Source organism: Otolemur garnettii, unplaced genomic scaffold, assembly GCF_000181295.1.
Source record: "Otolemur garnettii isolate 467f Iridium unplaced genomic scaffold, OtoGar3 scaffold00002, whole genome shotgun sequence".
Classification (NCBI taxonomy): domain Eukaryota; kingdom Metazoa; phylum Chordata; class Mammalia; order Primates; family Galagidae; genus Otolemur; species Otolemur garnettii.
Window position 1 is genome coordinate 31,264,060 of NW_003852397.1, and position 21,717 is coordinate 31,285,776.

Consider the following 21,717-nt stretch of genomic DNA (forward strand, 5'->3'; position numbering starts at 1 on the left):
TCAGAACTTGGAGGTCTTTTAATGTTGAGGTAGTTTGGCAGATAATGAAATGTTCAAAAAGATAATGAACAGGGCACTGAAGAAACAGGCACATGCTTTAGAGACGTCAGCCTGAGGATGTTTGGTAAAAGGCGTCAGTGAAGGTGATGGGGGATGAAAGATGCTGCAAGAAGAGATGAGAGCCACTGCCGCTGTCCTGGAGAGAGGCAGGAACGAGCTGAATGAGAGGGCAGCGGCAGGAACAGGCACTTTGGGAAGAGGGGCCATGAGCCTCTGCCTCAATACCATGAAGAGACTAAAAGCAGAGCAGGGTGATGAGTCCAGGATGACCGAGCTTCTGCGCCAGCCTGACAGAGCATGGTGGTCCTGTTCACAGAAAGACACAAGTTAAGAGGAGCTGCAGGCAAGATGACAAAGTTGGTTGGGGACATGTTGGAAGCACTTCCAGGTATCCCAGTGGAGATGACACTTATAAATATAGACTTAGCTTTCAAGATAGAAGCATGAGCTACATGTATGTGGGTCTGGAAGAGATGGCCCAAGAGAAGGGATGTGATACCAGGAAACGACAGAAGAGCTCCATCTAGGAGCAGAAGACAGAGAGGCTAACAGTAAGAGAAGAGATGCCCCAGGGAAAGAAGGTCCAGGCAACCCAGATGCCCAAGAGAGAAAGGCTAAGGTTAAAATCAAGAGCAGGAATCTCAATTGCCAAGGAGAAGTCAGAGGGGGAAGAACAGTAAGCAATGACTGGGCTGTGTGACAAGTAAGCATATGTCATACTCAAAAGAACAATTTCAACAGAATGCAATAGCAAAACCTAGGAGTTAGGATGTAAACAGAAGGTACGTGCACAGCAGGTAGAACTATTCAGAAGGGAAATAAGAGGGGGGTGGCAATTTGAAGATTAGAATGGGTGTTAGGCTAGAATCTGACCAAGCAGAAGCAAAAGGCCAGTGGAGAGAAAGAGGTAAATGATGCTAAAAAGAGCACAAGTCAATGCTCCTTATTCTTTTTTTGGTCAGCTGGACCACTTGAGAATCTGATACATGATCTATATCCTCTTGCTAGAAAATGCACAAACCCAATTTTGCATATAATTTTGGGAGGTCAAGGGCACCCTGAGGATAATCTGGGGCATCACATGGATCCTTGAGTCATAAGAGCTCTAGAGTCTTGCAGTCTTGGCGAAGGGGGCAGAGGTGACACAGAGACCACAGGGAGAAAGGTTTGTCACAGTGGCTAAAAATAAGACACAAAAATTGTAAAGTTATAGACAGCCTAGAAGAGACAGATGTCATAAGGTATTTGGAAAGAAAAAAATGTAGAAGAATTAAAGGTTTCCTTTGAAAGTTATTACTTTTTCATATGCACAAACATATTCATTATAAAATGGATTTTTTACAGAGACAAGCACTGTAAGCAACCTAAATGTCCAATAATAAAATAATATCTATGTAAATTATAATATATCCTTTACGTGGACCATATAAAGCTATTTTAAGTTGTATTTATTAGGATCAAATAATATTACGAGAACATGTTTATGACATAATGTTAATTTTTTAAAAAGAATGGAAAGCAAATTATTCTATGATTACAACTATATAAAAAATTGTATCATACTCAAAAGAAAAATTTCAATTATACCTATGTACGTAGATAGGTGCAAAATTTTTAACAAAGTTCTAAAGGTTGTCCATTGCTATCTAGTTGCCTGAAAATGTGGAAAACCTCAGAAAATCATTTCTAACCCTAACACATTTAGGATGTCCTATGTCTACACTGTGGCCTCATGTAAGTTTTTGAAACTTTAGTTTATATCTCAGACTAAATCCCCTTGGACTCTGGGAGAGACCTCTGCAAAACACAGTTAGCCCTACTCACTGAACCTCTGGGTGAACCAGGATACCAAGGGGTAAAGAGGCAAATGCTTTGCTAGTTCCAAGAAATGAACCAAGTGAGCTTGGTCTCTATTTTCTTATCTCACTGCCCCCTTACGGTTTTGTGGAAATGGAAAAGAATAAGAATTTAACCTACCGCTTAAGAAACAGCCCAGACTAAACAGCATCTCCACCTACAGGGCTCACTGTAGAGGTCAAAATTACATACAAATATTTAAAACAGAAAAAATGCTCCTCAAGAATTTGATCACAGGGAGAGGACAGAGGGAGGAAGAGAAGGGGATTGGTGTGTCCCACCTACTGGGCACAATGTAAGGATATTTGGCACATCTTCTGGTACAACTACAACAGGGACATTATCTAACAAACACAAACATTGTAACCTAACTGTCTGTACCCTCAGATTAATCTAAAATTTTTTTTTAAAAAGAATTTGATTACGAAGGTGAGAAGAGAGATTCTGCTTGTCAGATGAAGAGAAGGGGGTCTGCGGAGTGGGGCTGCTTCACATAAGAGGCTAAAACTGCCCTACGAAAGATGCTCATCATTCGCTTCCAGCCCTTTCCCAGAAAGCAGCTCCACGCACCAGGGACTCGGTGGCCTGGAGAGAGCATTTGCTTTCTTACCCTACAAGGTTTTGGAAAGCTGCTCTACAGCTCTGCTTAATAATGAGAGCAGCCTCCCGGGCAGAAGGAAAAAGCAGCGGCCTGCTCTTGCGCTGCCCGCTGAGAAGATTGGAGCACACGCCAGAAGCACAGGTCTCCATAAATGCTGCGCATCAGAAAATGAAAACGCCGCGGGTCTGAAGCTCCCCGGCATGCGGAAAGCGGGCGTCGCGGCCACCTCCACAAACTGGCATTTTTCAGTCATTTTCTTGCTTTTATTTTTCAACTTAATCCCATCTTTCACTGCCTCCCTGTTGCTTTTTAAAATAAACCTAACCTTTCACTCTATTCTCTTTCCACTACTGCTAACTTTAAAGAGCGCGGAGAATTCTTGGTAGAAGGCCACTTCCTGCAGATAGATATTTTACCTCTAGCTTCCTGAGGGAGACTTTAGACACCGTCCCTGGCCAGGAAAAAGAATCTTTTAGCTACCACGTGCTTAAGACTGTCCCTTGCTATCTAGTTACTTGACAAACTATTTTGTTTACGAGCCATGAGAACCACTGAAAGGCCTATGTGGTGAGAATCATTGATTTCTTTCTTTTTTCATTATGTAATCTTTCAGCTTATACCCTTCCCTAGGTCTATATCAGAATTTCCTGAGCAAGAATCGCCTCTGGTTGTCACATGCATAGGGGCCATGGGAAAAGTGGAAACCTACAAAAAGGCAGCAAAAGTTCCACCAGGCATGTGTGTGTGTGTGTAACATAACCCAGGACAGGCAGCCCCACACTAACCTGCTGACACTGGCCTTTGCATTTTTCATTATCCTCGAGATGTATTATCTACCTCTATCCCCAGAGAAATCTGGCTACTCCTCTTCCTTAACTGACATCCAACTTCACATTCAAAAAAAAAAATTTGCTCACAGCAACCTCAACCTCCTGGGTTCAAGCCATCCTCCTGCCTCAGTCTCCCGAGTAGCTAGGATATAGGCACCCACCACGATGCCTGGCCAATTTTTCTATTTTTTTAACAGAGATGGAGTCTCCTTCTGATCTCAAACTCTGGAGCTTAAGAGATCCTCCCACTTCAGCCTCCCAGAGGTCTAGGGTTCCCTGCATGCACTGCTGAGACCGGCCTCCAAATCCACATCCAATCAGTCACCAGATCCTATTCTTTTCCTGCCCGTAACATCTTGAATCACAATCCCCTTCTTGCCATCATCTCTGCCCACCCCCGCCAGTTTGCTAAGCAAAAGAAAATTATTCCAAGCCTGAGGATGAAGAATTGATAGAAATGAAATGATTTAGTGGCACTAGGACCAAAGTGAAGCAAGAGGAACCTGGGGTACAAAATTTTAAAAAGCACTCATCCTGAGGATCATACAAGGGTAGCATCGGGTGAGAGTGAGTGCCTCCTTGGGTCTTATACACGAAGCACCTTTTGCCTCACCCTAGTGCCAGCCCTATGATATGTTTTATTTTTCTGAAGGGTGGAAACCTACCTAATGGGGACCATGTAGACCACTGGGTGATGGGCACACTTACAGCCAAGTCGCAAGCATTACAAAAGTGACCCATGTAAAGAAAAACATTTCTACCTCCTTAATCTTTTACTCCTTAAGAAGTACAAACAAAGCACACTACTTCGGTCCTTCCAGAAGTAAGGTCCCACCTTAATAAATCCAAGGAAGCATTCTAGTTGTTTGGTTAAGTGAAAGTTGCCAACTATTACACAAACATTTCCCATCCAGCAATCCCCAAGATCGTGGGAGGCAATGGAGCCTTTGTGTCATGGTTAGCCAACAAAGGCATTCATCTGTACTCCAGGAGGAAAGGAAAGAGGTGACTCAGACATTCTTTCCTTCCCCCTGGCTTCTCATTTTAACCTTCTTCACCCTAAGCTTAAGTATTTTCAAGGGCTTTTTTCTGGCTTAACTTCTATTTAGATGGTGGTAATGTTGGGAATCAGAAAAAAAAAAAATCTTCCTTCTCATTTTAACACTCTCAGGCTTAAGCATTTGCTGTCGTTGCTGCTGTTTGTTGTTAAGAAGTATTCAGTAAGTCAACTTTTGTTTGGATTAGGGGTCAGAAAAACATTAAGAAGTTGAAGGATAATGACTATTTGCTAGCAAAACAGAATTTTCTCTTCTCCACTTCCCACTCATGATGCCGTAACATTCAGGCATCTTCTTTGTTATAGGCAGGGGTTCATGGAAATATGGCAAAGGCTTTGTTATAAAGATTACATTTAACACAGATTTTAGTTTAAAGGGACTTTTACCTATGCCTCAGAGATGGAAGTGTTCTGCCCAGGGATCACAGAAGTCTTTTCTTGGTGAAATGTGAAATTGGAGGGCGGGTACTCTGTCCTTACTCTTGCCGCCTCATGAAGTGCATCAACAGCACCCGGGCTTTCTGTCTGTTATGTCCACCCCTAGTTCTCTTTGGACAGATAGAAAAGAGGGCATGAGGGAGGAGAGGTTGAAGACTGCAGAGATGGCCTCAAACCAAACTGATAACTAGTTTTTCAAGCTAATTAGTTTCCTCCCATGCTTTTTGTTTATTGGTGGTATATATAGTTTTTTTGTTTTCTGAAGCCACATTTTTGTCATGGTGGATCATAATTCCTAGGAGACACATTTACTTTAAATCTACCTGTTCTATTTTTTTTTTTTCTTCCAGGTAGCTATAGATTTCACTGCCTCAAATGGAGACCCCAGGAACAGCTGTTCCCTGCACTACATCCACCCTTACCAACCCAATGAGTACCTGAAGGCCCTGGTAGCTGTAGGAGAGATTTGCCAAGACTATGACAGGTAAGAGACTGTGAGTTCAGGTGGTCCTTGACTGATCTTTGGCAGAAAAGTGGGAATTAAGTAGAGCAACTCCTCCTCATACAGAATGAAAGAACAGATTAAAGCCTTGTTTCAATATTCCATTCTCTGCATATCTAGAGACACCGAGTTTGTACCATGTTTACTTTGGTCACCAAACAAAAATCTTTGTTCATCTTTCTTCTCTTAATTGGCTTTCAAGACCAGTAGATAGCAATTTTGGTTTCTATCCTGTGAAATCTTAATATGTACCTTGTTCTACTTAAAATTTGTCCATGGATGAGCAGCATTCCAGACCTACTAAATTTTAATCTGTATTTTAACAAGATTCCCAGATGATTTGTGAGTACTTTGGAGTTTTACGTGCATTGGACATTATTGCATCTAATAGCTTAGATACACATATAATGGGTATTGTTTTATATAAGAGGAATATTATACAGGAGGTTAATAATTTGTGCATTATCACACAACCAGAGACAGGACTTGAACTCAGATCTATTCACTCTACAGATAAGTTTGTTATCACTGTACTTCATTGATCTCAAAAGCTAATGGTAACTGTAGCAGATATTATATGGCACATCTGTGTGGCCATGCCAATCTGAGTGCATTTGCCTATGTGTATATAGAAAAATAATTTTGAGACTACATCAGTATTCAATTTATTTCTACGTAATGATAAATAGTGACCTTTCTCACCAAGATAATTCCCTATAGGAAGTGTCTTGTAAGTTACATTCAGTTGTATTTGTTCTGCCCTTTCAGTATTTCTAGACTGAGGTGAAGGAGTTCAGGACTTGATTTCAGAGGTATTGTTGATGCCTCTTATATTATACGTAACATAAATAGGTACAAAGCTCAGTTGACTCCCTGGTGTGATTGTAAAATAAGGCCAGTTAGTCATGAGCAGCGAGGAATTAACTTTTTAAATCAGGAAAATTAAGAAAGCAACTCTATCCTTCAGGTTTCTGAGAGATTTTATGAGATAGTACAATTTTTGTTCTTTCTGGTTTCATAATTAGTGATAACCATATTAAAACCCTGTTGCCTCACATACCCTAGGAAATGATACATCCTAGTGACCAGAACATACAGAGAAACTAACAGAACAGGTCATTGGGAAGGTCCAGTTGGTCTCCTGCCTGCTGGTGTCTTTGGATTCAGCGTGGTCATCACCAGTGACTGAAATGGCGCATGATAGCAGTTGAGGAATGAATGAACAGGTCTAGTAAAATCAAAGAGCTATAAACACTCACCTGTACATCTAGGGCAGAAGGCAATAGTCAATTTAAATTACCTTGTTGTTGGTGGTGCCTGTGGCTCAAGGAGTAGGACGCTGGCCCCACATACTAGAGGTGGTAAGTTCAAACCTGACCCTGGCCAAAAACAAACAAACAAACCAAAAAACTGCCAATAAATAAATAAATTACCTTGTTGAAGGAACACTTTCCACGCTCAATCTAGAGATGCTTACTATAAAGATAATTTGAGTTTTAGCTCTGATTTCTTTGGATGCTAATATAGGAAGAATCCCTAAAGCCCTAAAGAGGTTTATGTCATGTGAAGATTTCTGCTAGAGAGAAAGAAGACTGACAAATTGCATCTCCACTATGTTGGAAACTTCTCTAAACTTCCCCAGGACAAAAAACAGTTAATTCTCTCCCTTCATTATATCACATACATACACCCACACACCCACACATTAATAATTAATAATAATGTGTGCACATGCTAGGAGACAAAGAGCAGAAGGAATTTCTTCAAGACTTGCAACTTAAATCTTGAAGAGCTTATAAATGAGATAAAGTAAGTAAAAAGCACTGAACACATATCATATACTAAATGCTTGATTAAAAGATTGAGTCTGCAAGGGAGAAGGCGGTCCAATAATAAATTCCAAAGAGAAGACTGGTAAGTTGTCCAGAAATTCAGAAGCGAAGGCTCAGAGCCCTCGTTGTGGTCTTGGCACAGATTTATTGGATGACCTGGAAAAAGCTGCTGAATGTGTTCCTTCCCGATTGCCTCACCCACCCACCGGCAAAGTGCAGATACGATAGTCAGAGTGACACGTACAGCTTTTAAAGCTTTTAGCCCTTTAGAAAGTGAATCAGACCAAGTCTGGGGAGCATTTTGTATTTCCTCAAAGATGCAGATTCAATATAAAAATAAGATATGACACCTTAGGAATTACGTGAAGAATCATCATAAATGATGCTTTTTAAAATCTCAGTAGGGTGAGAGCAAAGTTATTATCCACAACCAGCCAAGAAAATCAAGTTTCTGCAGCTCAGTGGCGCAATTTTTTTTTTTAATGTATAAAGAAAGCAGCTCATCTTTAAAATGGGCAAAGACCTAAGGAAGAAAAGGAGGAGTGAAACACCCCAGCACTATTTTACAACACTCTTTAGAGTCTTTCTGCTTGCTTGAAAACTGACAAGGTTCCACCATTTCTCTTTTGTGTGGGTGGATAGACAATAGACAGGCAGAGTCAGAAAAAAATACCAAGTCGGGGCTCCGGAATTAATTTATTCTCACATCAAAGTCAGTGAGGTTGGTGTTCAAAAGAAACACTTGAATAAAAACTGACAGAAGGCATCGTTCCCCCTGCTGCAGCGACACAGGGGTTTTTAATCCCCATGAGCCTTAGAAATTCTCCCAGCCTCTGACAGCCAAGGGCTTTCTTTCTGCCTTGTACAGTCATTGCTATGGGGTCATTACAGGGTGATCCATGAAGTAGAACAGCTTGAGCATCAAGCTCTTTTCAGGGTTGAAGGGCAGCTTCCCCCAGATAGCTGGTCCTTAAGCCCAGAAAGCAATCCTGCCACTTTGTTCTATCCCTCGGCCTCTGAAAGAGATGCTGCTGTCTCTTCTCTCTGCCTTGATTCCCCAAGGCCAACATTCCTGCACTCACACACATGAGCATGTACACACAAGCATACATATCCACACACACATGCACGCACACACACACACACGAGTCACAGCCCACACAAGCTCATGCATTCTCTGTTGATTGCAGCATTTCCCCAGCTCCTGTAAACATCCTGGCTTCCTTAGACTGCTCAAAGCCAAGGTAGCATCTGTTCTTTGTGGGTCTCTGATGACCTGAAATGTTTTCTAATAAAAAGGCCTATCTGATATCAAGATATTATAGAAACTAAATACACACATGTCTTGAAAGTATAGTTTTATAGAAGTGGCCACCACACAATGAGGCAGAGATATCATAAACCAAGACCGAAGTCTTCGTGGTGTGGTAGGTGTGGTGCTAGGGCACAAGATTAGAGCTGTGGGTATTTTCTGATGGGTATTTTCAAGTGTAGAGCCCTGGGCTGGTCATGAAAAGGTAGGCTCATATCACAAAGCTACCTTTTCCATTCTACCAACATCAGTGATTCTCAACCTTGGCTCCACATTGAAACCACTTGGAAAGGCTTACAATGTACTGATGCCCGGGCCTCACTCCAGACACTCTGATTTGATTGAATTGTGTGTATCCTGGCTGGGGAAAAGGACTTTTTTATTCAAATAGGTATCCAGGGTTGAGATCCAGAGTTAAATCAGTAAAGATGGGTCAGACAGATTAGCTAAGGATGCGTGTAGCATCTACTTGAGTGCCAAGTACCTCAAGTGGAGCTGTAAAGATAGAAAAATGAATAAAACCCAATTTTCCCTCAAGTGGCTCACAGCTTCATAGTAGAGAATAGCATGTAAATAAATTATAGCCCAGGGTGGCCAGGGCAGCCTCACCCTGTGTAAGGGTGGGAACCGTATGAAGGAGGGAAGGGCTAACTGTCCTTTGTGGAAAGACAGGTGCTTAAGAAGGGAGTCCTGGGGTTGATGACTTCTGGGCTGATGAGTACTCTAATACTATCCTTTACTGTTATTAGAATACAGATGGACTTATTCTCATCATTCTGAAACATTAGCCCACACTTCTGTTAGGGAAGACAGAATCAGGGATGATGGAAACTCGCAGGATCCTGCTGGCCAGTAGACCTAACTTCAGACCTCAGCTCTGCTACCTCTATACCTAGGAGATTTGCATTTTCTGGGTCCCTTGGCTTCCTTAATTACAAATTAGAGGTGTATCAAACTTCCCTGGCTGGGAAGTGGTAAGCATTAGTTGTAAAGTAGCCAGTTAGAACATGTTCTGCCTGTTATAAATGTTTTATGAATGACAGAGGCTAGTATTTTTAATACCCTAAATTTGTTTCTTAAAAATAAACTAAATACGAAAGAAGATAGGACTAGAGTCCCAGATTTAAATTCATTTTGAACCAATGGTCTTTTAAAGTTTTTTGTTCATGTATCCCCAAAAAGAATTTTATAAAATGTATGACTCTCACACATTTTTTCATTGAAATCTAACTTTTTCATCATAAGTTTAAATAGTGACAAAATATGAAAATTCTAGTATATTGTATATATAAACGTTTAAAAGAAAATTCTTACATAACCCCTATGACTATCTCCAGTAGAATGAAAATGCCATGACTATTTGATATCCATCCATTTTTTAAAAAATGAACAAGCTCTTTAGTTTGAGATGAGAATTTTAATTGTTTCTTCTTTTCCCTCAACTCATATTTCTATGCTCTTTCCCTACAGAATTTTATCCAAGTGTATCTTCATAAATTTGATTTGTAATTCTTTTATTGATCACTGTATCATATATTTCTGTAATAAAAATATAAATTTGAATATTTTTAATTTCTAAAATTTCCTATGATAAAAAGTTTCAAAGAATTATAAAAATATCTGGGTTGAATTTTTTGACAATTATTATTAGTGCATTGATCAAAAGAACATAAATGTATTGAATGATAAGTGCCAAATTATTACCTGTAAGAAGTAAAAACCTAATAGAAATCACATCTTACTGAAACATATAGTGTTTTTTTTCCAATTAGCTTTCATATCTGTAAATGACAGCTACCTGTTTATATTATTAAAATAGAAGAGCCTAGAATGAGTTTAACCCTTCTCAGTTTTTTGCTTTAATCAATGTAAATACTAAGAAAACTTGTTCTTATACAGAAGCACATGGAAATGGAGAATTTGACTAACAGTTCTTTCAATTCTAAGTTAGAGGCCAAAAAAAAAGAAATCACAAAATGGTCAATCATCAAAAGAAAATTTTAATAATCTGCCAGTTGACATCAGCACTTGCTAAAGTTTATTTAAAGCAAAAATTGCAAAAGGATTATTTTTTTCCTAGTGAATCATTCACCTTTAGAACTGTACCATTATTTGATACTACAGAGATTTTGCTTCTGGAACAATGCACCATGGTGCTTAAGATTCAGAATGGGCAAAGGAGAAGAGTAATTATGAAAGGAAAGGTGTGATGGAGAACCGGGCTCTCCATCACTGAGTCCCAGATCAGTTTCAGCAAAAAATACACAAGGATATAGAGAAACTGAATATTGATTTCCCTTAAATAAAAAACAAAGCCATGTTCTTTTATCCCCAGAGGGCTTTTCATTTCTATGTATGTCATTTTTAAGACCACTGCTTTAGGAAACAGTCTTTATTAAATGTTTAGGTCCTCTGAAATACCAGATTGCTCTGAGGTAGTCTCCATTTCCTCATAGATAAGGTAATTTGCCTTTCCTTTTATTAACCTCTTGATTTATCTGAAAGTTTTTCTTAACCGGAAAAGTAAAAATAGTAATTAAAAATAAATATTCCATTTGCTGGCCATTTGACCATGCCCACTCCCTAAATTCAGAACAGCTTACTCTTAACCATTTAAGAATTTTATTGTATTTTATATTACTTTATTTTAATAGTAAGAAATATTGCCTTTGTTGATGCAGTAATATAACCCTGAATTTTCCAGGTTATCAGTCTTCACCAATTATTTTCCTAATAGCGGTTAAATGGGCCTTTGCTTGGTGCAGAGTCCATTCAACCTTGAGTTCTTTGTAGTGAGGACATACCAATGCCTCCTCTCCAGTTTAACATGCCTTCTCTCACTTCTTGCCTAATAAGACTCCTCTCCACCTAATTTTATTTTTAAACAGAAAGAATGGATTTTTTAAATCTGTTCTGCTTAGGCTTGAAATTTTTTCTTTAGTATGTTTATTAGTTAGAGGCTTTGTGGTGGCTGATTTCAGAGAATTTATCCCTCTTTACTCATTAATTATTCCCCCTCGTAGGTGAGGTCCCTACCTTTCTTACTCTTAAAATTCAATCGCTTAACAGTGCATCATGCTCAACTAACTTCAAATCCCCAAGATGGCTTAGAAGTTATCAAAGAAGTATCCACTAAGACTGGAACACTGGTTTAGTGATGAGAAATGCATGGAATATTAGCTCTCACCCTTCCTAAACCCATCAAAGGAGAAAATAAAAGGTTTCTCTCTTTTGATTGTTGAGCCATCTTTGAGTTAGAAGAAATAAACCCTTCCTCCATCCTAAAAAGTTGTATGCCAGACTTAACTAGAAAGAACTTCTACAATCCCCTTCACAAATCCCTTCTCACATCCATCTGCCCTTGTCTTGGTTAAAGAAGAATTTCTGAGGCAAAGTATTTCAGTATGTCTAAGGACTAGAAGTATATTTTCTTATATCTGTAGCTAATCCTCTATAAGCTGTTGTGAGTCTCTATTTATCCACATTAACACTTTCTTGAATACACGCAGCTCCCATGCACCACAAAGCCAGGAGGGACACAACAGTGAGAAAGGGGGAGCTGGTGATTTTCAGAATTTAGATGTTAATTTCAAAGAATTTTGTCTGCTTTGTATCTCCCAGCCCCTAACCTTAAATTTAATTAAGTTGGCTATGTTTTGGTGCAGTTTTCTCAAAGCCATTGTTGGCTACTAAAGGCTTCTAAATCAGGTAGGTGGTGATGGGTGGAAATCTCAATTTGCTGCTTTTGCTTCTCACTTAGTCTAGGGCTGGGAAGATCCCCTTTTGCTTACAGAAAATGTTTGGGGCTGTGAACGCTAATCCGAATTCCTTTTTTCTTTGGCTTAGTCTACCAAGAACTGAAGAATATAAGAATTGTTGCAAGGAGAAATCTCAAATGTATTCTTGATAAGAGAGGAAGTAAAAGACTGTATGAGAAGGACACGCCCTCTGCTAAAAGCAATATTCTGGAGCCCCATTGCAACACACGCCTAACAGCGCAAAATTTGATGAAGGAGGGTCTTATTTGTTATCTAGTCAGGGAGCCCAGTTACTAGAAGTGCCAGTAGAAAACCACATTTAATGCTACATATAATTATTAACTTACAAAGATAAAGTAGAAAAAGCATGGGATTATCCTCCTTGGTAATCACCGTAGCCTGCTTATTAAGCTTTTCTGATACTCTGCTTATTTACCTGTAAAATGGGAATAATCAGTAGATTGAACTTCCAGAGTTGTGTGAAAATAACACCTAGCATAGTGCCTGGCATGTCGTATGTGTCAATGAATGTTAATTCTCCTGCTTGTAGTTAATTCTCCTCACTTGTAGTATAACAAAATCAGAGGTAATATACAATATGTGTGAATGAATAAATTAGGAAAGAAATTCCAGTGTGTACAAGAGAAACCAAGCCACAGGAAATGCATGTGTATGTGATTCTCGAGGGTCTTCATGAAGATCCTCCTTCCTTTATATAACCACATCTTAATGACTTAAATTTACATATTTATTAATTAACTGGTTATTGAGCATATATTCTGTGTCAAGTTCTATGGTGCAGAGTCGGGGCAGAGGGCGATTCGGGGCAGTGGGAAGTGGAGATATAAAGATATTGATACAAAAGACAGGGTACCTTTGAGTTCAAGAAACAAGAAACGTCATGTAAACAACTCGTTGCTGCTTGTATGTGATAACATGGTAGACATAATGAGTTGTGTAGAAGGCACAGAGCTCTGTCAGTTAGCCAGACTTACAAGCTTTCCATTACTTTTTGCTATGCATATCTTCTTGGATTCTGGCTTGTGTGCATTTGAACCCTGGCTCTAAATAGCAGCATGATCTTAGGCAAGTCACTTTACCACTTAAGGCACTTTTCCACTTGTAATTTAGAAACGGTAATCTCTCCCTATAAGTATTTAAAAATATAAAATATATGAAAGATTCTAACACAGTCAACCATAAGAGTTAGCTAATTTATCGTCACTTTTCAAAGGAAACAGAATATTGGACTGGTGATGGTGTGAGGGGGGAGACTGATGAATTCTGGGGCTCTTATATTTCTTGATATCAAATCTAGCAAGAAGTTAAGAGAAGTTGTAGCCTAATTAATGAGATGAACGGTGAAGATTATTTCATGATTTTAATCCTCTGTGCTATTGCCATCCCCATTGCCAGAGATAATCAAGAAGCATGAGTCAGCAAGTGGCATAGCAAATGGCCTAGCAAGGTAATACAGGTTCATGTGTTTTCTTCCTAATAGACTATTGAAGCAACTTCTTTTTTCTTTTTTCTTTTTAAACTTAATTTCAGTGACAAGATGTTCCCAGCCTTTGGGTTTGGCGCCAGGATACCCCCAGAGTACACGGTGAGCATTTGGAGATGGGATCTCCTTTCATTTTGCTGTGGTTGGGTTTCCTTCACAGGAGCCTCCTCCGTTGGCTCTCAAAATTATGTTAGTAGGGCCCAAAGAGGCAGAAATGGTCTTCAGAACCAGCAAGATGAATTCCTCAGAGTCTGTCTCTTAATGAAACTCAATCTCTCAGTATTCTAGATTGGTTCTTCTCAGAGGTCCAGACAAAGACGTCCATTGTTCATTTTCTTGTAGATGTGGTCATAGACTGAGAAAGCATTCAGGCAACTGGTCTCCCAGAGAGTTTCCATCCATATCTCCCCTAGGAAACAGAGTCAATATAAACCCTATTGACAATGCCAGCCATGACAGTCCATAATGATGACATCTACAAACTCCCTCATCCAAGCCTCAGGAGACACAGGGAAGTCCTGAAGAAAGAACCATTATGGCTTAGAGAATTGAAGCTGAAAAGTTCTTATGAAGATATTATAATCCTATTTGTTTTTTATAATTTCTCATGACAGAAAGAAAGCAAAGATTTCTTTATAGAGAAATTTGCACTGTAGTGGAACTGAGGCACTCAACTGTGGTAGACCAGATGCTTCTGGGGGAATACTCGCCACAGAGAACTCAGTTTCCCTAGGTGTGCAGAGCTTGGCCATAGCTTCTACCTCACTAGTGCCTCTAAGGCATAAGCTAATTGCAAGCAGCACTGTCCATTCATGAATGTCTCTTTTACTGATTATGTCTGAGCTCCAGGTCAGGAGGCAGATGCTGACATTTGTTCCCTTACCAGAGCTATCAGACAAAGGGCCCTCCCCTTCTATGTCCTTTTTGTAAAAGGGAATCAGTCTTCCTTACTGCTAGATGAGCAGTTCATGGAATGCTGTATCTCCCTGACCTGTTTGCCTTTTTGTTTGCCTTGTATTCCATATTGACCTTCCTGCTGGGCATGGCTACAGAATTCTAGAAGCATTTGTTAGAAATAGAACACGTGGGGAGAAAGAACGTAGAACAGGAGCTGTCTACTGATGTCCTGCAGACACTATTCAGGCCATAAATATGCTATATTTGACAGATATCCTTAAGCATTAGGCATTTTTATATAAAATATCAGATTTCTGGTTCCTCTTAAAAACTGGAAGCCTGGCAACACTTAAATTAAAAGATAGCCTACGCAAAGAGCTGTGGAGTTACAGTCCGGTTCAGATGTGGTATCAGTTCCAGAATGTGGGCAGGTGGGTGCCCACATTCTTCGTATAGCTACTGAACCTCAAGCCTGGAATGTACCCACCAACCAGCCCTCCCCAGGGATGCTTGAGTGTTGTCCACCATGTCCCTACAGGTGGCCTTCCAGCCTCAGCATGACTTACCAGGGCTGAGGACAGGGCTGTGACACCCTGTTCCCGTCCTTCTTTTTCTCATTCATGACCTCTTCCTGGTTATGAAGTAACTGATCCCTCTTGCTGTTTTCTGAAGTTCTCAAGTTCTCTTGATCCCCTAGTTCGATTTATCTGTCAGCTAACTTACTCTTCCTACTGTCCCAGGAGATAGCTCGCATATTTCCTCCACTTCTGGTCCCTAAAAGCTATCCAAATACCCATTTTCTGTGCCTGATTCCCCTGTATCCAAGACCAGCACTGATAGTCTGAGCAGCTGAGATTCCCTCATCCACACACACAAAGAGTTTACAAGGTCACCACAATTTACTGTATAGGACAAAATCTCAGAATATGCCTTGAAACTGAAATATGAACACCTTTGTCTTCATTCGTACTCCCCAGGAACAGACACTGAGAATAAGATTTGAAGGCCAGTAGTTTATTTGAGAGATGAAGGAAACCTCAACAGAGAGAAGAGAAATGGAAGGAAGTCAGCACTGGGTGTATCATCAATCCAGTTGCCACTGTGGCAACTGGAGCTTAATCCTTCTGGGGAACCCTAAGACACCATGAACAGTACACACAGACCCCCAGGGATAAAGGAGCTGGGGTGTTTATATATCTTCTCCTGTCAATTACCGATTCAGGGCTGCTCCCTAGGAACATTTTCCAAACACTTTTACTCAGTCACTCAGGCAGAAAAGCAAGCTCTGAAGACCAGAGAAAAACTTAAGATCAATTAAGCAGATAAGATGGCTGGAAGTCATCTGACTTGCCTGGAAATGCTAAGGGCAAGAGGATATGAGCTAGGCACCAACAGCCTCACCCACGACCTCCCACTGAGAAGGAGATGGCTTTTAACACAGTGACCTATTTTATAGCCACCCAAGTGAGTCAGAGCTTGGAAATATCCTTTGAAATAGAATTCTCCATAATAACCCAAATGATTCAATAAAAATGTTCAGATGCCAGAGCATCCCTCTTATTTTATTAGGTTTTTGAAAGGAAAAATGTAAACAATATGTTATTTGACCTTGTGGATAGGTCCTGCCAAGTAGAAGGATTTATGTTGGAAGATTACAAGGTATATTACTTTATTACTTTTCTGAAAGTAGAGTATGGTCTATTTTACCTGTATGTGTGTGAAAATTCTCCTGCCCCGTAGCTCTGCATATGATGTTAGAATGATTCTTAAATGTCAGCAGCTTAACTGGAGCCTTTGTAACCATCAGCTTGGGTTATAGAGTTATCTTTTTTTTTTAATCCCTGAGTCCAAATACAGCTTAGCCAAATCTAAGCCTCCAGTCTGTGGCCAGTTCCATCTAGAAGCTATTTGGTGTCACATTTTTCAGAAATCTTGCCTTGAATTTTTAAAATATGCTTTATTGTCCCCTCCTGCTAGGGTTTTATCTGATTCTAGAAAATCTTCCTGTCACCTCAACTCCACAGGGAGCTTAGAATTCACCCTTCATCTTAGATTGATTGTGAAGAGGCTTAAAATGTCTCCTGCTGTTTAACACATAATAAATGTAATGGGCATTTGTTTGCAAACTCTAACCCCTAGTGCCACCTTACTAGATTAAAGCTGTAATTCTCCTTTTTCCTGCCTTTGTATTTTAATTGATGTCTAGGTCTCTCATGACTTTGCAATCAACTTTAATGAAGACAACCCAGAATGTGCAGGTAAGTCACAGTGTATAAGAAACCCAGTGCCGATGTGGCGCCTATGGCTCAAAGGAGTAGGGCGCTGGCCTCATATGCCGGAGGTGGTGGGTTCAAACCCAGCCCCAGCCAAAAACTACAAAAAAAGGAAAAGAAACCCAGTGTCTCACAGCCCTTCCATTTGCACCTTTCCCATCTTAATTTCTCTCCAATGATGTGGCGCGCCAGTTAGGACTGTTCACAGCACAGAAGTAGACTTTCTGGATCCAAATCAACTGCTCCTCTCCAAAGAAAACACAGATAAACAACAGCATGCCCACAGGAAGAAAACACAAGTATAACTGGAGGGCTGGGGAGCAGAGGGGGGTCCATCAACCATTTTACCCATTCCTCACCCATTGGGTGAGCATTTGCCAGGTACCTCACACTGCCTCGGGCTTTTTAAAGGAATACAAAAATGAGTAGGTGAATATGTTATGATTCCTACCCACAAGGAGTATAACGTCTGGAGAGGGCAAGGAGAACACACAGCTCGTATAGGAGCCCAGGCGGAGAAACTAGAGTCAGCAACAGAATGGTGTGGAAACTAGAGGAGCATTAAAGCCAACTTGCCTAGTGACTGAGGACAGATGTGGGTTGAAATCCTGAGCTTATGATTCACTTGCTGTGTGACCCGGAATAGATAAGATCATTTCGCCTCTCAAGCCTTTGTTTCTTCACCTATTTCACTGTACTATGAAGATGTAATCAAATCTTATGTGTGAAGTGGGACATTAGGGAAAAGTCTGTGGAAATGTAGCTTTTGACCTAAGCCATTACAGAAGAGAAGGATTTCCGTGGGGGAGGAGGCAACAATGGTAGCAATGTGGTATTCCTTTTAGCTGAAGAACATAAATGTGATGTTGATAAGAACTATTTGGAGAAAAGTAATGCTGCGATTTTATGTGTGTTTGACTATAAATATATTTGGAGGGACTATGGAACTATTCATCTTTACATCTCACCTTAGGAATTCAAGGAGTTGTGGAAGCCTATCAGAGCTGTCTCCCGAAGCTTCAGCTCTATGGTCCCACCAACATCGCCCCCATCATTCAGAAGGTTGCCAAGTCAGCCTCGGAGGAGACTAACACCAAGGAGGCCTCGGTAAGGAGAGGGTGATTTGCCTGCCATTAAGAAGTTACCCTTCTTCACCTGGGTATCACCCATAAAGCCTATCCCACTCTGACAATAAATTCCATCATTTCTACCTGTGTGAATTTAGACAAGTGATTAAGCCTCCTTAGTCTGCTCATCTGAAAAATGGGCATAATCAAACCAATCTCTAATGGGTTGAGATGGGTTTGATACACGTATCAAGTGTCTACCACATTCAACAATGAAAGCTGCTATATCTGCTGAAGTATGTCATACCTATTCCTATTCCTGGAGAGAAAAAAAAATACCTCCATCCAGATATAATCTTGCTTTCCAACGTACCCATCCTACAGACAGAAGTGAAACCCCGTGGAAATAAAACAATAGATGATTTTTGCCCCCTGGTGGTAAAGCACTGCAGCACAAAATATCCCAGCAAAGATTTGTTTAACATTCTATGGGTTTTCTTAAGTGCAAACCAAGGCCAAACAAGGTTTGGGTTTTTCATGTGATATTTAAAAGTAAATGTATTCTCTTGATAACTCTCCATGTATATTTTTAATGATACCAATATATTTATTTTTAAGATTTATGATTTTTTTTTTCAGATTTAGTAAAACATTACTAGCATCTGAAATTCTCTCTAATTTTATTCTGGTCTCAGCATACAGAGTTTTTACTACTCCCTCATCTTCTTACATCACCTCTTCTAGCCTTCTTACATAGTATCCATGTCCTCAGCCCTCCTCGTGTTAGAACGGACGAGGGACCACACTCCCCCCTAATGTAAGCCTCTTCTTCTGCACATGGAAGCCCATCCCCTCTCACTTATCCAAGGATTTTGACTCAGCCATTATATTCGCACTCTTTTTCCTTATCATCTATTATCATCTATTTTTTTCTCTTTCTACTTCTCCTTCTACTAAAGACTCATTCCAATTAGCAAATAAGTATTCCTGCTACTAGGAAAACTCATTCCTAAATAGCAAGTAATTATTCTATAGTATTTATTGTTTAGGTTAAAGTCTCTCCCTTGACCCCATTGTAAATCTCTCCCTTGACCCCATTAGCTACTGTCCCTACTATTTTCTCTCTATTGATCTATGCATCACACAAAAACCAGATTGTTCTTTTAAAAATACAATTACATTATGTCACTCTTTTGCTCTAAATCCTCCAATACTTCTCATCAAGCTTAACATAAGATGTAAATTTCTAATATGGCCTCAAGGCGCTATATGACCAACTCCCTGCCTACCTGTCTGATCTTTACTCCTATTACTCTCTTTTGCTCCCTAGGTTCCAGTTACACTGACCCTCTTGATGTTTTTTAAATACACCAAACATATTCCCACCTCCAGGTCTTTTCACTTGCTGCTCCTGTCAGGGTTTCCCTCACCCCAAACCTCCACATGATGCACTCTCTGATTGTATGAAGATCTCTGCTCAACTATCAACTCCTCTGAAGGTTCTCCCTGGTTACCTTGCCTAAAATAGCCAATTCACCTACCCCCATCATATCTCAGCTTCACTTTTCTTAGCACTTATTGCCACCTGAAATCCTTTAGATGCATTTGCCTACTTGTATATTTTATGTGTCCTCTCTTTCATATGAATGCTCTACAATCAGAAGACCTTGTTCATTAGTATATGACCAGAATACAAAACAGTGCTTCACACGGCATGTGCTTAATACTTACTCAAAGAATGAATATGAAACCACTCCAAAATTACTTTTCATATATACATAATGATAGGTACCTCAAATTTTCTTGTGTAAAATTGGTATGTATCTTAAATATTTTATATCTTCTATGCCAGGATGGTGTTCCTGTTTTACTTATAACTGAAGTCTCTCTTACTTGAAAAGATCAGAGTTCCCAAGGACCCTAGAGGGAATGACAGTCACCACATCCCTATGCTTCAGTCTGCTTTCTGTTTCCTGCATCTCAGTAGCATCTTCAGCAACTCCAGGGCTGGGTCATTTAGTTGACAGAGCACTTCCCTAAAACAGAATAGGGATTGTTTCCAGCAAAATTTTATTTTAGACTAATAATTTTAAAGTGTCATTTTATTTACATAGTTGACCACAGTTTCAATCTCCTACTCAACATCCATCAGCTGTCCATGAAAAACAAAGGTGCCTGACTTTGGTGGCATCTTCTCACACCCTCTGTTCATTGCATCATCTTTCTGAAACCACTAACCAGTGATTTGACCCCAAAATGGCTTGGAGACCCATCACAGTCAACTGCTGACTTCTAGAGGCCTAAAGATGTGTTTCTTTAGATTATAAGTTCAGAATAGTGATTGACCATGGGCATCTTGGCCTTTAAACTGAGAAGAGCCACTCTATAATCTAAGATTCCATCTGGTAGAGATACTGGAAATATCAAGCCTGCCTAAGGCACCCAAGTCTACCTCAGGTATTGAAGCTAATAAAATCATGCCTCCTCTCTGCTGATCTTTTCTCTTCTCTTGAGAAGCCACCAGCACTTCTTAGCCTTGCAGACCAACACTCCACCAGTGAGTGGACTCTTCAAACCTTCCTCTAATGTGTCCTCCTCTTACCACACTGGCCTTGGGCAAATTTGAACCCTCACAGGTGCAAGATAAGAGTTGGGAAGGATCAGTGTTTTTATTTTTTAGCTGTTTTTATTTTTAAACATTACAACCCATTCTTCAAACAATAACTTGCTTAGAAACCCAACATACAAAATAGATTTTTTTAAAAACTGCCACACTATTCTTGCCAAATTTATGTTAAGGGATGGGGTCAAAACTTGTCTATTCTCCTTTACCCTTTTATAGCCAAGAGTATCCAAGGCATACCTACGGCATCTCCAGAGCCCAGTTTAAAACTGGATGATCTTATCCCATCTGGGGTGCCAGGAGCCCATAAGAGTAAAAAGTGAACAGAACTGGCCTGGCCTGGATTTGGGTCTGATATAAGCCAGCATGAGTTTTCAGCCATCACTCACTCCCCAAAGGACAAGTGACTCTGGCTGAAAGGATAGTCCAAGAAATGGGACCAAAAACATGAAGTGTCTAATCCGCATATCCCAAAATATCTTACCCCTATAGGCCAGGAAAAGATGGCTTTCCCCCAGAGGTTTCTCTTATTCTTTGAATAGTGTGTGGACCAGGATCCTTTGTTGTCACTGATTGATGAGGGTCATAAACTTGAACCTTTTAGGCAAGCTATGCCAAGGAGTCTGTTACTATAGGATTTTTCCCCTTAATTTTATAGAACTCTTCTATTTTTTTAAAAAAAGAATCCCCTCTTTATCGAAACAGGTCATCAAGTATATTCAGGATCTATAATATTTTATCCATGAGCATTTTCACAGCCTGACTTTGGAAAGAACTATTACTACTAGCTTTATTGGAAATTTCTTTCAGGGTTTCGATTCAGCAGTCTGCAGCCTATTACCTTTAGCTAGGTGAACCTGGAAAAATCAGATTCTAGAATCCTGACAATCTCTTCAGACCAGGGGTTCTTAACCATTTTTGTTCCATAAACCCTTTAGCAGCTGGTAAAGCCCACAGACCCCTTCTCAGAAGTATTTTTAAGTGCACAAAACAAAATATATGCTATTAACTAAAGAAATTATATCGAAATGCAGTTAGAAAAATATTTTAAAATATGGCAAAGATGCATCATAAATATAGTAATAAAATACTTCTTTATTTACATA

General features: G+C 39.9%; 1 protein-coding gene across 2 annotated transcripts in view; it reads left to right on the plus strand.

The window, feature by feature from the left end:
- Window positions 1–21,717, plus strand: part of CPNE4 (copine 4) — a 467,500-nt gene that overhangs the window by 434,875 nt on the left and 10,908 nt on the right. For both annotated transcript variants that reach the window (XM_012804939.1, XM_003781701.2), the window contains 4 exons: window positions 5,194–5,327; window positions 13,799–13,853; window positions 16,855–16,906; window positions 17,895–18,028. In XM_012804939.1, coding sequence (XP_012660393.1) covers window positions 5,194–5,327; window positions 13,799–13,853; window positions 16,855–16,906; window positions 17,895–18,028 — 375 coding nt within the window. The remainder of the gene's footprint in view (window positions 1–5,193; window positions 5,328–13,798; window positions 13,854–16,854; window positions 16,907–17,894; window positions 18,029–21,717) is intronic.